The following is a 16179-nucleotide window of genomic DNA, read 5'->3' as shown; positions in this document are numbered from 1 at the left end:
TTCAAGAGCCAGAATTGTATAATTGTTACAAGCAGGTCTTAAAGCATGGGAAATTTCTGTGCCTGAAATTTGTGCAGCATAACTGATACAAATAAACAATAACAATGTGTACAGTTACAAATAAGGCGAACATATGAACATTTAAAATACTTATATACCTAAAACAAAACACAAACTAACCCACTAGAAATACTTTCGCATTAGCCTATTAGAGTAATACCAAAGTAGTTATTTTAGCTTAACCAGTGGGATGGTGACTCTGGAGCAAATCATGCAATGTTTCAGAAAGACAACAAAACAAGACTTATTATTTACATCTTTCTTCAGTTGGAAAACAATGTTAACTTTATCCAAGTCTGACTACAACAGAGTTATGAAGAATGTCACCACAACTATCTTTTAAAGTTTTCATTGTTTTTTCCCTCTGTTTATCTCTAAACAGCAAACTTAATATATAGGCCTACTATTGTCAAATGATCACCAATCAGCCCAAAAGATTGCAATGATGCCATGAAAACAAACCGAAAAATAAAAAGCAGTTACCTTCAGTGATTTTAAAAGTTGTGGTCACACACAGTATTGGTTTTATATTTTTATTGCATATACAAAAGGTATTTATTAATAAAGTACATCTGCTTTATATGTAAGGTTTGTTATGGCTCTATACATATGGTACAGTACTGTATAGGCCCATATTCTTGCTTTGTGACAAATAAATACACAATATTTTCCATAGATGATCTTTTCCCCATTTCTAGGAGCTCAGCTCTGTGTTAAAGGATTTTAATCCATGTACAAGACAGTAATGCATATTATCTTCATCTATGGGTGGGCATACACTTTTGGATAATCTCTGTATATTTTAAAAAATTTTTACTTGTCTCATCTGGTGTGGCCTGGGGTAGAAGCTCAGTAAGAATTATTTTTAAAATAGCATTTGATTTTAAAAAGTTTAGCAAAGTGTGACTTTAAGACAACAAAATATCTGAAAACTGATTTTTCAGCTGAATTGAAATTAATTAGGAAGGAAAAACTCGTTTTTACTCATTTCATTTCTTACATTTAGGTAGACAACAGAAGTTAAGTATATGAAAGATAATCATTTGTGTTAACACACTTTCGCATTATTCACCATACACTCATGGGCCACTTTATTAGGTTCACCTGTTCAACTTCTTGTTAGCTCAAATGTCTAATCAACCAGTAACAGCAGCAACTCAATGCATTTCGGCATGTAGATATGGTCAGGGCAACCTACTGATGTTTAAACGTGTCCATCACTAGGATGAGGTCATTGAGGTAGTTAACTCCTTATTGGTAGGGCCCCTAGGGTAGATGAGATTTGCCCTAAGTTTATCAAAGCTCTGGATGCTATGTGGCTGTCTTGGTTGACACACCTCTTCAATATCACATATAAACTGGGGGCAGTACTGCTGTATTGGCACACTGGGGTGGTAGTTCCCCTTTCCAAGCAGGGGGACCAGAGAATCTGCTTCAGGGGGCTCACACTTCTCAGCTTCCCTTGGAAGATCTATGCTAGGGTATTGGAGAGGAGAGTCCGCCCTCTGGTCAAACCTCAGGTTTAGGAGGAATAACATGGTTTATGCCCTGGTCATGGAACACTGGACAAGCTCTTTCTTTCTTTCCTCTCAAGGATATTCAAGCGTGTTTAGGAGTTTGCCCATCCAGTCTGTATATGTTTTGTTAACTTGGAGAAGGCATTCAACTGCAGCTCTTGGGGGATTCTGTAAGGTGTGCTTTGGGAGTATGGGGAGTATTGGACCCATTCCTGGTGGGTGTTGGACTCCGCCCGGGGCTTCCCTTTGTCACTGTTTCAGTTCATAAGTTTCATGGACAGAATTTCTAGGCCTAGTGAAGTCAGAAGGTCTCCACTTTGGTTGATGCAGGATCTCATCTCTGCTTTTTTGTAACATCATCAGATGTCAGTGGACATCATCAGATGGTGACCTCCAGTTTGCACTGGGGTGGTTCACTGCTGAGTGTGAAGTGGCAGGAATGAGAATCAACACCTTCAAGTCTGAGGCAGTCTCAGCCAGAAAAGGGTGGAGTGCCCACTTTGAGTCAAGAATGAGTTGTTTTCCCCAGGTGGAGGAGTCGTATCTCTGGGTCTTGTTCATGAGCGCTGGGCAAATGGAGTAGGAGATTGACAAATGGATTGGTGTGGTATCAACAGTGATAGTGACCAAAAGAATGAGATTGCAGTTACAAGCGGTGGAAATGAGTTTCCTCTGAAGGGCGGCTAGGCTATCCCTTAGTGATAATCTGAAGAGTTCAGCCATTCAAGAACAACTCAGAGTAGAGCTGCTTCTCCTCGACACCAAAAGGAGCCAATTGAGTTGGTTCAGACATCTGACTAGGATGCCTCCTGGGCACCTCCTAGGTGAGATGTTCTGGATATGTCCTACCAGGAGGAGACCCCAGAGCAGTCCCAGGACATGCTGAAGAGATTATATCTCAGTTGGCTTGGGAGTACCTTGAGATAAGCTGGAGGAGGTGGCTGGGGAGAGGGAGGTTTAGGCTTCTCTGCTTAGGCTGCTGGTCCCACAACCCAGACTGAGATAAACAGTAGAAAATGCATAGGATGGACGGAAAAATTAAGGTCGTTCTGAGGTGGTTCTACCTGATACTGGGGAGGTGTGCCTAATAAAGTGGCTGGTGAGTGTATATTAGAAAGCTTTCTAAAAAAAAAAGTTCTGGCAAATTTCTCCAATGTGCAGTCACAAAGCTATGACAGCAGAACAGTGAGATTGGTGAGTTGCAGCTTTAATTATAATGTTAAAAGAAGAACACTAACATGGTAATCAAATAGTACTCCTGTCTCATCCAACACATTGACTACAAAACCCAATTACTCATGTACAATGTTAGAAACAGGACACATTAAATACCAGTTTTAGCCAGATTTCTATTTAAAAAGACATTTTCAATGTCACTGACAGTTTTTACCTTTATAAAAAATGAATATATAAAAGTCACTTTGCCAAAAACTGATTGCAGCTTCTACCTTGTGATAGAAATGCTCTCACTCAAAAATGACTCAATACTATTCATGAGAGATAGGTTTGACCTGTGTTTCACAGATTATAGGTCAACGAGTCATTTACAACAGTTTAAATACTGTTGGTATTTTGGCAAATACCAAAAATCTCTTTTTGGCAGACGATCACTTTTTGACACAACACCGGCAGCACCCCCCACTGCCTCAACATAAAAATGACAAACACGAAACAATGGCGAGTCAGCTGTGTTTAAGGGCAGCTACCACATACTGCCTGACCAACTTCTTCAACTCTTCCCCACTTAGTGGTTTTGCACCAAAGTCCACCTTTTGTTGTTTGGGTGCTGGGGGGGGCTCATGCATTAGCGCACCTCTGCTTCGCACCACCTCACTCTGTAAGTTTGACTGTGCCGTGCTGCGACTCCAAATGTTTCTTCAAATTTAACGTAGTGTTTTTGAAGCTAGATAGCACTTTGTTGCCAGCACAGAGTGCACAACTAACCTTGATATTGTCATCTTTAGCTGACACAAACTCAAAATAGTGCCTGTATTTCAGCTAGAAAACGCGCATCTCTCTCCTCCCTCCATTGTTTACGTTTGTGTCGCTGTGTGCTATCATTGTCGTCATGCTGAAAACAGGACTTAATTGTCACAGCGGCCAGACATCACTCTCCGAGATGCAAGAAGAAAGCAAAAATATATCTTTTTACTAAGGAAAATTACAAAAATAGTAACGCACAGTGATTTGGATAAGTAACTTTAATCTGATTACTAGACTGCAAATAGTAACGCATTAGATTACTCGTTTCAGAAAAAAGTAGTCAGATAAGAGTAGCACGAATATGAATACGAATACCTTTATTAATCCCACAATGGGGAAATTACAGTTAACAGAACACCCATCCAAGAAATACAAACACAGAGATAAACACAAACAGGGGGGCAGGTGTCTGAGGTCATGCATCCGTTTTACCGGCGCTACCTTTAGCAGGAAAACAGAAAGAGATACACTGGGATAGGTAGGTTAAAAAAAAAATCATCTCGTACTGTGTTCATTATGAACACCTTACGAGGTTCCAAAAAAACACCTCAGCAAAGCAGTAGCACATTTAAAGCCTGGAGAGCACTAGGGTGGGTAGGGGCTGCCAGCGGTTAAGTGTCTTGCCCAGGGACACAGACAGCATGTGCTCAGACAGGGACTGGAACCAGTGACCCTCCAGTTCGGAGATGAGCACCTACCCACTGTGCCACTACCACCCTTAGTACCCACCCTACTAGACTACTGGCATACTTGTGAATGCTAGAGTACTTAAAAGTAGAATGGGACGCGGAGCCTCCAACTTTCAGGCCCCTTTTCTGTGGAACCAGCTCCCATGGATTCATGAGACAGACACCCTCTCCATTTTAAAGATTAAGCTTGAGACTTTCCTTTTTGGTCAAGTTTATAGTTGGGACTGGATCAGATGACCCTGAGCCCTCACTTAGTTCTACTTCAATCTGCTTACGCTGCTAGGGGGTTCCCATGATGCACTGCGGTTTCTTCCTGTTAAAGGGGAGTTTTTACCTTCCACTGTCGCCAAGTATTAGCTCATAGGGGGTTGTTTTCATTGTTTGGTGTTCTCTGTCATTATATGGACTTTACAATATAAAGCGCCTTGAGGCATCTGTTTGTTGTGATTTGGCGCTATATGAATAAAAAGTAATTGAACTGAATATTAGTATATTATTTTAATTAAGAAAGATTTAACGGATTCTGACAACAGTATGGTAGTACAGAGTTTGGTGCAATTAACTCAAAGCATTGATTTTCAGGATTCAAAGGTGCCTTTATTCTCCCTGCGCCTTGTGGCGGAAGCTGTAGACCTTACAAAGATAAACTTATGATGGAAGAGTTTGAAGACTAGAAAAGTGCCATGAAAATGCAATACTGCTTTTCTAGTCTACAACAAATGTGCGATAGCCATAGCACTTGCTATTAATTAGGCATTTTCATTAAATACACTTTAATGAAGTGTTTTAACGAAAAACCTAAATTAATAATAACTAAAAAGGCACAAAATCGTCTTCAGAGTTCAAAGATGCAGCAGTGCTCCAATAACAAGCTGTTACTTCTAAACTTACAAAAAGTACTTAAAATGCTTATGTGCTTAATATTTCTGTCATGGGCCATGTGTCTTGGATGCAGGATTTCTGAGTTTTGTTTGAGTTGTTGAATATTTAGGGTTCTTTAGCCTTGTACCTTTGTTGTTTTTTGGTTAATGCATTCCCACCAGCTGTGTTCCCCCATCTATTTGCCTGCTCCCTCATTATCCCATGTGTATATATTGTTTCAGTCTTCCCTTGTGCTTTGTCGCTTTCTCCCTCATGTTGGGTGGGCTCCTGTGCAGAAAGCTTTTGTTCTTTAATTTGTATTCCTGGCTTCTATCTTCTATTACCTTCTATTTACCTTTCTGTTCATCTGTAGTTTGGAAAATCCTGTTTGCAGTCTGAATCCCATTTTCTAAGATCTGCAATTGAGGTCCTATTTCTCCCTGCCACACAGCAGTGCCATGACAATTTCACTGACCGTTGTCACAGAGTAATCAGTAATGTTCCCTTAATTTGTGAGTGTCTATAGTATGTTGTGTCCTTGATAGCCTGTAACCCATATCCTCTTTGACAATATACCCAGTGTAACAAAGAGCTTATTAAAAAATAGCATCTTAGTCTACACTGAAAGGTGAAATCTTTCTTTTTAATAAAGTTTTTAATAAAGTTTAATAAAGTAATAAAGTTTAGCCTTCATTATGACAACCAGAGATCAACAGTAAATTGTAGCAGATGAAGCTAACAGGTTAACATTCAATTTTAGCACTGAATATGGGAGCTTTTTCAGCCTTCAGGCGGGTTGCAGAATTAATCCCTTACACTCAGGCTTAACACAGGAGGATAATTCACACTCATAATTGATTCAGTGGTTTAATTTGTACATAAAATGAAAGGAAATTGAATTTTAAAAAAAATCAAAACAGCTTCACAGCCTGTTTGGTGTGCATGGCTTCTATTATCAATATGTTGACTTTCTTTATCTATCCTTCTTTACCTCTGCCTGCTAATACAAACCCAACCATCCTTGCAAGCTTCAATTTTTTTTTTTTTGTATTCAGCAGGTTTGGATTTGTTCTGTGTTATTGTCACCCTCCACAGCCCCCTGCATAATTCTTTATGTATGTGTGGTACTAGGCAGTAATCTGGTTAGACACAGTCAAAATCCATTTGTGTCAGAAAATGTTTTCAAAGTATTGAATTAAAGGTGTAGATACTATGTTGCTGAACCTAAAACTATACTTACAAATTAAAATGTATACAGGTTATCCATCCATCCATCCATCCATCCATCCATCCATCCATCCATCCATTCTCTTCCGCTTATCCTGTTCAGGGGTGCGGTGGAGAGGAGCTGGAGCCTGTCCCAGCTGGTGTAGGGCGAGAGGCAGGGTACACCCTGTACAGGTCACCAGCCTGTACTGGGCTAACAGGTTATTAGACTATTAAAAATCTGTATTTAATTTATTGTGTTTAAATTATTTTTAAAGTCAACTGTGATTTTAAATGTGTTCTATACTATCTGTCTGTCTGTCTGTCTCTGTAGCAAAGACACACAGATGGTTTAATTTTTTAATTTGTTTATTCTGATTAGTTATCAAAATGTGTGTGGATTGAATACTGTATATGGATGCTAGAGAGACCACTGATGAGAAGCCAATGTACAGTGCAAGCAGATGCAAATGTGGCACTGCACATTCTGGCCAAACATCTCCACTTTGGTCTTGTCTGTCCAAAAGACATTGTTCTAGAAGTTTTGCGGTTTGTTCAGATGCAGCTTTATAAACCTAAACCATGCTGCCGTGTTTCTTCTAGAGAGAAGAGGCTTTCTCCTGGCAGCCCTTCTAAACAAGCAATTTTTCTAATTGTACTGTCAACATCAGCATTGAACATTAACATTTAACATGCTAATTGAGGGCTGTAGAGTCTGAGATGTAGCTCTCTTTTTTTTTTTTTTTACTGGGACATCCACTTCTGGGAAGATTATTGGCATTGTGCAAACAAACACCTGAGTGCTCCAGACCAGCAAACTGCCAAAACTTCAGGTTTTCTACTTTTTGGGGATTTAGCCATCTTCATTCTACAATTTAAAAACAGATGTCAAATCAGCCGTCTGGACTGTTTTCCAAATCCTGGCCAGTATAAAGCTAGTATAAAGCTAGTATAAAGTTAGAATGTGACAAGTGTTACTAAAGAACAAGTCCTGTTACTTAGCAGGCATATTAGAATACACCTGGGCACCTTTTTGGGAAGTTATTTTGGAGCAACAAAATTAACTTTCATTTCGCTGGTCAAAACTGCATCTACACAATATCCAGTCAAAAATTGCTTAAAGGCATATTCACTACACAAATAACTGACAAATAACAAATAGCTCACAAATAAAATTTTACACACTTTTTTCTCTAGTGGTTATACTCATCCACCATCTTTACTGTTGAAAATTTCACCAAGAAATTTCAATTCAGGATTCTTTCAGTGCCAACTCCCTCTCTTATGTCTCTGTTGCTATCCAGGTCCTGACCTATCACTTCTAGGTTAGGCCCTACCAGTAATTATTTCACGAATAACGTGAAAATATAATTTAATTTTCTGTTAAAGACATTTGACAATATGACAGCAGATGTGCAATGATGGTTAAGGTGTGGGCACCAAGTAATGCAAACTGCAAAAACATCTTGAACCCAAGTCCCAGGAATTTCTTTAGAATGAGATATCGGTGGCTGATAGAAGTCAGTGAAGGTCATAGATTGCCTAATGTGCCTTGAAATTAGTTCATTTTATGGACTCTGTATCTTTTTCTATCACCATGCAGTTCACCAGTGGAATCAGTCTTATTTTACGCCATTACTACCCTTCACAACCTGCTGCTGCATCAAGAGGGAGCTAAGATGGCTGTACGTCTTGCAGATGGCCTGCAGAGGATTGTTCCCTTGCTAAAAAAGAGCAATCCAAAGTTTCTGGCCATAACCACAGATTGTCTCCAGCTCCTGTCCTATGCAAACCAGGAGAGCAAGGTGAGAAGAGCATCCTGGCCCTGAGAGTGAGACTTGCTTTTCATCTACTTTTTTAAAATTACACAATCAACACCTTATAATCCCTGTTTCTTGACAGTTGATTATTCTGGCCAATGGGGGCCCAGAATGTCTGGTTTTCATCATGAGAAACTACAACTATGAGAAGCTACTTTGGACCACCAGCCGTGTTCTCAAAGTACTGTCTGTCTGTCCCAGCAACAAACCAGCCATAGTAGAAGCTGGTATGTAGCCACTGCTGAACATGAATGTAAAAGATTCAGCCTAGATGTTTGTACAGTGTGTAACTGTATGTTCACATGTGTGCTCAGGAGGTATGCAGGCTTTGGGGCAACACCTTACAGGTTCCAGCCAGCGTCTGATCCAGAACTGTCTGTGGACACTCCGTAATCTGTCAGACGCAGCAACCAAACAGGTACAGATTACATAGCATTCTAATTTGTAGATCAAGTCAGTGGTTTGTATCTAAATATAAAGAAGCCAAAATAAATTCTTGCTGCTCACTGGTTGTGCTATTGCCTTCCTCCAATACACTGAAAACTATAGTGCTGCTGGCTGTACACAAAATAGATGACATGTGAAGTAGTGGCAGGGGGTAGCAGGGGGTGGAGATGTAATATCGAGGTCCTAGACAGCCAAAATGTCCCCTGAACACATTCCTTGACTCCTAAATACATGCAATAATGACTCTTGTTGATACTTGCTGTGGCTATGCTTTTCATTTTCTAGAAAAACAGATTAGTCACTTCTAGTTGCTGAGCACTTTGAGTGCTCAGAATAGAAGAAGTATGTAAGTATCAGTTAATTTACAAGTCTTTTCAGTTAGTGGAGTTCAACTGTTTTTCCTTTGGTTGTGCTCTTAACTTGATAGCTATTACGGGGTGGCTGTAGCTCAGGAGGTAGAGCAGGTCACCTACTGATTGGAAGGTCAGTGGTTTGATTCCTGGCTGCTCCGGGTTGCATGCAAGATACTGATCCCCAAGTTGCCTTCCGACTCAAGTGTTGGAGTATGAATGTGTGTGTGTGAATATTAGACAATAAAAGCCCTTAGTTACTCATGGGCGTGCTTGTACGAATGGGTAAATATAAACGTGTTGTATAAGCACTTTCAGTGCTCAGACAGAGTAGAAAAGTGCTATACAGTGGCTTACAAAAGTATTCATACCCCTTGAACTTTTCCATATTTTGTCACATTACAACCACAAACATAAATATATTTCACTGGAATTTAATGTGAAAGACCAACACAAAGTGGTATACAGTTGTGAAGTGGAAAGAAAATTATACATGATTCGAAACATTTTTTACAAATAAAAAACTGAAAAGTGCAGTGTGCAAAAGTATTCAGCCGCCCTGAATCAATACTTTGTGGAACCACCTTTTGCTGCAATTACAGCTGCAAGTCTTTTAGGGTATGTCTCCACCAGCTTTGCACATCTAGTGACTGAAATTTTTGCCCATTCTTCTTTGCAAAACAGCTCAAGCTCAGTCAGATTAGATGGAGAGCATTTGTGAACGGCAGTTTTCAGATCTTGCCACAAATTCTCAATTGGGTTTAGGTCTGGACTTTGACTGGGCCATTCTAACACATGAATATGTTTGGTTTTAAACCATTCCATTGTAGCCCTGGCTTTATGTTTAGGGTTGTTGTCCTGCTGGAAGGTGAACCTCAGCCCCAGTCTCAAGTGTTTTGCAGACTCCAACAGGTTTTCTTCCAAGATTGCCCTGTATTTGGCTCCATCCATCTTCCCATCAACTCTGACCAACTTCCCTGTCCCTGCCGAAGAGAAGCAGCTCCAGAGCATGATGCTGCCACCACCATATTTGACAGTGGGGATGGTGTGTTCAGAGTATTGTGCAGTATTAATTCTCCGCCACACATCGCGTTTTGCATTTTGGCCAAAAATTTAAATTTTGGTCTCATCTGACCAAAGCACCTTGTTTGCTGTGTCCCCAACATGGCTTCTGGCAAACTGCAAACGTGGCTTTTGAAGGTTTTCTTTTAACAATGGCTTTCTTCTTGCCACTCTTCCATAAAGACCACATTTGTGCAGTTCACGACTAATAGTTGTCCTGTGGACAGCTCTTTGTATTTTGTCCAGTCACCATGGGCCTCTTGGCTGCATCTCTGATCAGTGCTCTCCTTGTTCGGCCTGTAAGTTTAGGTGGACGGCCTTGTCTTGGTAGGTTTACAGTTGTGCCGTACTCTTTCCATTTCTGGATAATGGATTGAACAGTGCTCTGTGCGATGTTCAAAGCTTGGGAAATCTTTTTATAGCCTAAGCCTGCTTTAAACTTCTCCACAACCTTATTCCTGACCTGTCTGCTGTGTTCTTTGGACTTCATGATGCTGTTTACTCCCCAATATTCTCTTAACCAACCTCTGAGGCCGTCATGGAGCAGCTGTATTTGTACTGAGATTAGATTACACACAGGTGGACTCTTTTTAGTCATTAGCAGTCATCAGGCAACTTCTGAATGCAATTGGTTGCAATCAGAGAAAAGGGGGCTGAATACTTTTGCACACCACACTTTTCAGTTTTTTATTTGTAAAAAATGTTTTGAATCATGTATAATTTTCTTTCCACTTCACAATTGTAACCACTTTGTGTTGGTCTTTCACATTAAATTCCAGTGAAATATGTTTATGTTTGTGGTTGTAATGTGACAAAATATGGAAAAGTTCAAGGGGTATGAATACTTTTGCAAGCCACTGTATAAGAACTAGTCCATTTACCATATAATATCCTCACCATTGATACACACATTTGTTTCAAAATATCAGTTAGAAAACCAATTAATGTAGTGGTTTGAAACAGGAAAAGCACTTCCATGTTTAACAGTTACCTCCATGACTGCTTCATGAAGAAACAATCATGATCATTCCCAACATTTAGATTATCAGAATATAGTAAATAGTATATCTTCTCCTCATTTTCATGTCAAAAGTTATGATCTCAGGACTTTGGTTATACATCCTGTTAAATAAAATGTAAACAAATATATATCAGAGGAAATGTTTAACACTGTTCACTCTGTAGGGCATAGTTGTAAGTGGGAACTCTATTAATGCAGGTCTGCTATGTTTCATTCTTTCTCTGTTTTTATTGGTTCTGCCCTGTAGGAGGGATTAGATGGTCTGCTGCAGATACTGGTCACTCAGCTGGGCTCAGATGATGTCAACATGTTAACTTGTGCCACAGGCATCCTGTCCAACCTGACATGTAATAATTCACGCAATAAGGTATTCATGATGTCATAGTAGACTACACTGCCACATGTGTGCATGAGATGGCTATTCTGTATCATGACTGAAAGACTATGAAATACTGTGTTATGTAGGATCATTTAATTCTAGGCATACAAAAATGATGAAATACATTATTTGTGATTTTGAATGTAAAATGTGTTCTTGTCAGAAGTTACTAACAAAGAAAAGCCACGATCAAGTCATGCTGTGTCATGACCTCAGTATGTTTAAGGTCTCTTTCACAGCTGCAGAACCCTCCTATGATGTGAACCAAGTAAAAATCCACTGTTCAATTTTAGTTCTGGTTCAGTGTGTGTGTGTGTGTGTGTGTGTGTGTGTGTTGTGGACTGTTAAAAAAAGAGGGGATGCTATAGACTGATCAACTCTCTCTTTAAAATTTTCATATTTTTTCTATGTTTTATTGTGAATAAAATAAAAGCTCATGACATTTTCAGATCATTCTGTTTTGTTATTTAAAAAAAACAAAACATCAAATTAAATAAACAGTCAATACATTTTCTTTGCATATGTGTGATATTGCCACAGTGTTTATTCAATGATCAGACTCAGTGGTACACACTTCACTTCTGAGAAAACTCAATTTAACAAAGCAATATAACATCTTTAAGTTTGTCTTGTCTTTGCTTTCAAGTCTGTACTCACATTTGGATTTCAGGGAAAAAATATCTGTTCCTCGTTTTCCACAGACACTGGTAACTCAGTATGGTGGAGTGGAGGCATTAATCCATGCCGTGCTTCGTGCTGGGGAGAAGGAGGATGTTGCTGAACCAGCGGTCTGCGCCCTGCGCCACCTCACCTCCCGCCACCAAGATGCTGAGCTTGCCCAAAATGCTGTGCGGCTGCACTATGGCATCCCGGCTGTTGTTAAGCTGCTGGGCCAGCCCCACTACTGGCCCGTAGTAAAGGTGAGGAAAGACAGTGGTGTGCATTGTTAGAGGTAGCATGTAATGGAACTGGTAATCAGGTCCATTACATGCATCTGTGGGTCAAAAGAATTGGAACAAAGCAAGGGAAAGGAAAAGAGAAGAGGAGCTTTGATCTTCAACCAACCCTTTATTAATCCAACTTTTCGTTCATAAAAATGTTATTACACACGCTGACCATCCGACATGGACATTTTCCCTGCTCTCTCACTTTTATCATACTAATCACAACAGTGAATTGAAATGCACAAAATAAAGTAATTTTGGCAAATCATAATACTGCAGAGGACATGTCTGACTCCTCAAATAGAAACAGCTTCCTCAAAGTGTAACACCAGAAGCCGCCAGACCTCTGATCATAGGTTCAGCTTTTATAGATTTAACCCTTTCATTTGTTTTCTACTGGTGAGCTTGATGCTCATCTTGGCCTGACCTATTAGATAAATAATGAAAGAAACCTTCCTATGCTGTGCTGCAGAGTATTTTGGACCAAATTTTCCTTAAACCGGTGAGCCACTGCCATAAGAATGAGAAAAGGAGAGTTAGTCTGGGACAGGTAAGCCAAAAGTATTGCAATGTCTCTCCAGCCTGACAGAAAATGCAACAACTTCCTGCTCTTCTGTATGCAATTTTTGTAGTTTTTTGTAGGTTTACATGGGGACCTTCAGCTGCTCTTAGTACCGACCCCTGTGCCAACACACAAAAGCATCTCGACTCCTAGACTTTCTCAGCAACAACATACAAAGTCATCTTCACCACTCTAGAGAATTCATGTAGTTCAGGTGTTCAAAAGGATAGGAGGGATCCCATTCCTCCACGGTATCACAAATGAATAACAATGAAAACTCAGGTGACATAGTTAGTTGGTTCCCTCCATAATTGGTTCCCTGCATAGCAAGTACCCACTGCCTCCCTAAAGAGACCAGCAAGATCAAACATGATCAGTTTCAGCAATTTCAGCTAGCATGTCAGTTTTTCCAGATGGTAATATCTGCTATTCTTTATTACTTTACTCTCCTGGTGTAAGATCATCACATTTTGGTGAGTTGACGAAGCTGAAGAATGTTAATGCAATATTTGCCATGTTACAAAGATCATCAGTATATGCTAACAAGTTTACTTTGCTTTTAACTTCTTCTGAAAAGGTTCACACAGACACACAAATTTGCCAAATTACCACGCATGAAAAAGAGAGCTCACTGCTACCTGCAAGCCCTAATCCAAGCAGCAGTGACTCTCCTGGGAGTGAGGAAAACTCCATCTGCCAACTTGACTATCCAACACTTGACTGGAAAACTCTACTTGAAAAAGGTGTTACTTTTTCTGTCTGTAGTTTGAAAACAAGGTAGTAACTGTTTACTTCTCATCAAAACAATCAAGAGTTACAGAAAAATTACAGTCATGCTTCCTTGGGGCTGTGAATAAAGAAAATGGGTCAACAAAGCAATGGTCTGTTAAGTTGCTGGTGGGCTCCACATCAGTTGAGATCAAGACTGAGACAAGAGCCAATGTCACACCCACTCATCCCCAAAAGTCCACTGGAGCCTTCAGACATATCACATACATACCAGGTGGTGCAATACAATGCATAGGACAGATCCAGAGCACAATAACCTACAAAGGAAAAATTCACCCACTCACTGCATATGGTATTCTACTGATATTTATTTATACTATTTCTTAGTTAATTTCAATAATTATTTCCTGCAAACCATGAACCTGTCTATTGGACCCCATTCCTACAAGACTGCTGAATTAATTATTGCTTTGATCTTAAATATATACAACCTGTCTCTATTAATGGGCTATGTACCACAGACTTTTAAGGTAGCTGTAATTAAACCATTATTAAAAAAAGTCGCATAACCCAGCTGTGTTACAGAATTATAGACCAATCTCCAACCATCCTCTTGTTTCAAAAATTTTGAAAGAGACTATTGAAGGTTACAAATGATCTTCTTATGGCCTCTCATCTCTATACTTGAAATGAGAGGCCAGAAGGCTAGAGCTCAGTGCAACGTTCGATGCTGCTGACCACAGTATTTTACTACAGAGACGCCATTGGTATTAAAGTTATTGTATTGCAGTGGTTTGAATCTTACTACAGTATATCTCTCCATTAGATTACAATTTGTTCATGTAAATGGAGAATCTTCATCACACACTAAGGTTAATTATGGAGTTCAACAGAGTTCTGTCATGTACTGCTGTGGCAGGCAGGTTGAGGACCCCAATGCAGGACTCCAGAGACAGAGTTAAACTCAAAAATCTCAGGTTATTGCCAGAAATCACAGGGAAAAACAAAGCTGGCTAATTGACTTGTGGTGAACAACAAATACAGTAGGAAAAATAAGTATTTGATACACTACTGATTTAACAAGTATTCGCAGGTACAAAGAATGGAGAGGTACACTTGAGAGACAGAATCTAAAAAAAGATCCAGAAAATCACATTGTATGACTTTTAAAATAATTCATATGCAATACAATACAATAGCAAAACAGAGCTTGATATTTGGTACAGAAACCTTTGTTTGCAATTACAGAGGTCAGACGTTTCCTGTAGTTCTTGACCAAGCTTGCACACATTGCAGCAGGGATTTTGGCCCACCCTTCCATACAGATATTCTCCAGATTGTTCGGGTTAGGGGCTGTTGCTGGGCAACATTGAGTTTCAACTCTCTCCAATGATTTTCTATTGGGTTCAGGTCTGGAGACTGGCTGGGCCACCTTGAAATAGTTCTTAAGGAGCCACTCCTTAGTTGCCCTGGTTTTTTATTTCGGGTCATTGTCATGCTAGAAGACCCAGCCACGACCCTTCAATGCTCTTGCTGAGGGAAGGAGGTATTTGGAAAGAATCTCACGATACATGATCCCATCCATCCTCCCTTCAATAAGATGCAGTCGTCCTATCCCGTTTGCGGAACAGCAACCCCAAAGTATGATGTTTCCACCCATGCTTCACGGTTGGGACAGTGTTCTTGGGGTTGTACTCATCCTTCTTCTTCCTCCAAACACGGCAAGTGGAGTTGTTATCAGAAAGCTCTATTTTGGTCTCATCTGACACCAAGACATTTCCCATGCCTCCTCTGGATCATCCAGATGGTCATTGGTGAACTTCAAACAGGCCTGGATATTTGCTGGCATGAGCAGGGGGACCTTTCGTGCCCTGCAGGATTTTAATCCATGACAGCATATTGTGTTACTAACGGTCATCTTTGAGACTGTGGTCCCAGCTCTCTTCAGGTCATTGACCAGGTCCACCCATGTAGCTCTGGGGGTGATTCCTGACCTTTCTGAGAATAATTCTCTAATAATTGAACCAACAGCTGTTGCCTTCTCACCAAGCTGCTTGCCTGTTGTCCTGTAACCCATCCCAGTCTTGTGCAGGTCTACAATTTTGTCCCTTGTATCATTAGAGAGCTCTTTCGTCTTGGGCATGGTGGAGAGGTTGAAGTGTGACTGATTGAGTGTGTGGACAGGTGTCTTTTATACAGGTAACAAGTTCAAACAGGTGCAATTAATACAGGTAAATAGTGCAGAATAGGAGGGCTTCTTAAAGATAAACCAACAGGTCTATGAGAGCCAGAATTCTTGCTGGTTGGCAGGTGATCAAATACTTATTTCATGCAATAAAATGCAAATTGATTATTTAAAAATCATACAATGTGATTTTCTGGATCTTTTTTTCTGTCTCTCTGTAGAAACAGTCTGCATGCTTAGGGGCTTGGTTTTATTTCACCTGTGGCCATGGAAGTGATTGAAACACCTGAATGGATGAGGGAATACCTGTTTCTGTCAGGCAATGTGTGTTCTCTTGCAGACCCTCTTTCTGAACAGACTATGA

General features: G+C 40.1%; 1 protein-coding gene across 2 annotated transcripts in view; it reads left to right on the top strand.

Moving 5' to 3' along the window:
- The window catches only part of LOC115777097 (junction plakoglobin-like), a 193700-nt gene that overhangs the window by 111510 nt on the left and 66011 nt on the right, over window positions 1-16179 (top strand). For both annotated transcript variants that reach the window (XR_004019583.1, XM_030724924.1), the window contains exons 6-10: window positions 7920-8121; window positions 8219-8363; window positions 8451-8554; window positions 11264-11383; window positions 12097-12315. Coding sequence is in view for 1 of the 2 variants with exons in the window: in XM_030724924.1 (XP_030580784.1) it covers window positions 7920-8121; window positions 8219-8363; window positions 8451-8554; window positions 11264-11383; window positions 12097-12315 (790 nt within the window). In the remaining variant the exon portion in view is untranslated. The remainder of the gene's footprint in view (window positions 1-7919; window positions 8122-8218; window positions 8364-8450; window positions 8555-11263; window positions 11384-12096; window positions 12316-16179) is intronic.

The sequence above is a fragment of the Archocentrus centrarchus genome, unplaced genomic scaffold, assembly GCF_007364275.1.
Source record: "Archocentrus centrarchus isolate MPI-CPG fArcCen1 unplaced genomic scaffold, fArcCen1 scaffold_43_ctg1, whole genome shotgun sequence".
NCBI lineage: Eukaryota > Metazoa > Chordata > Actinopteri > Cichliformes > Cichlidae > Archocentrus > Archocentrus centrarchus.
This window is presented reverse-complemented; position numbering and strand designations above follow the sequence as displayed.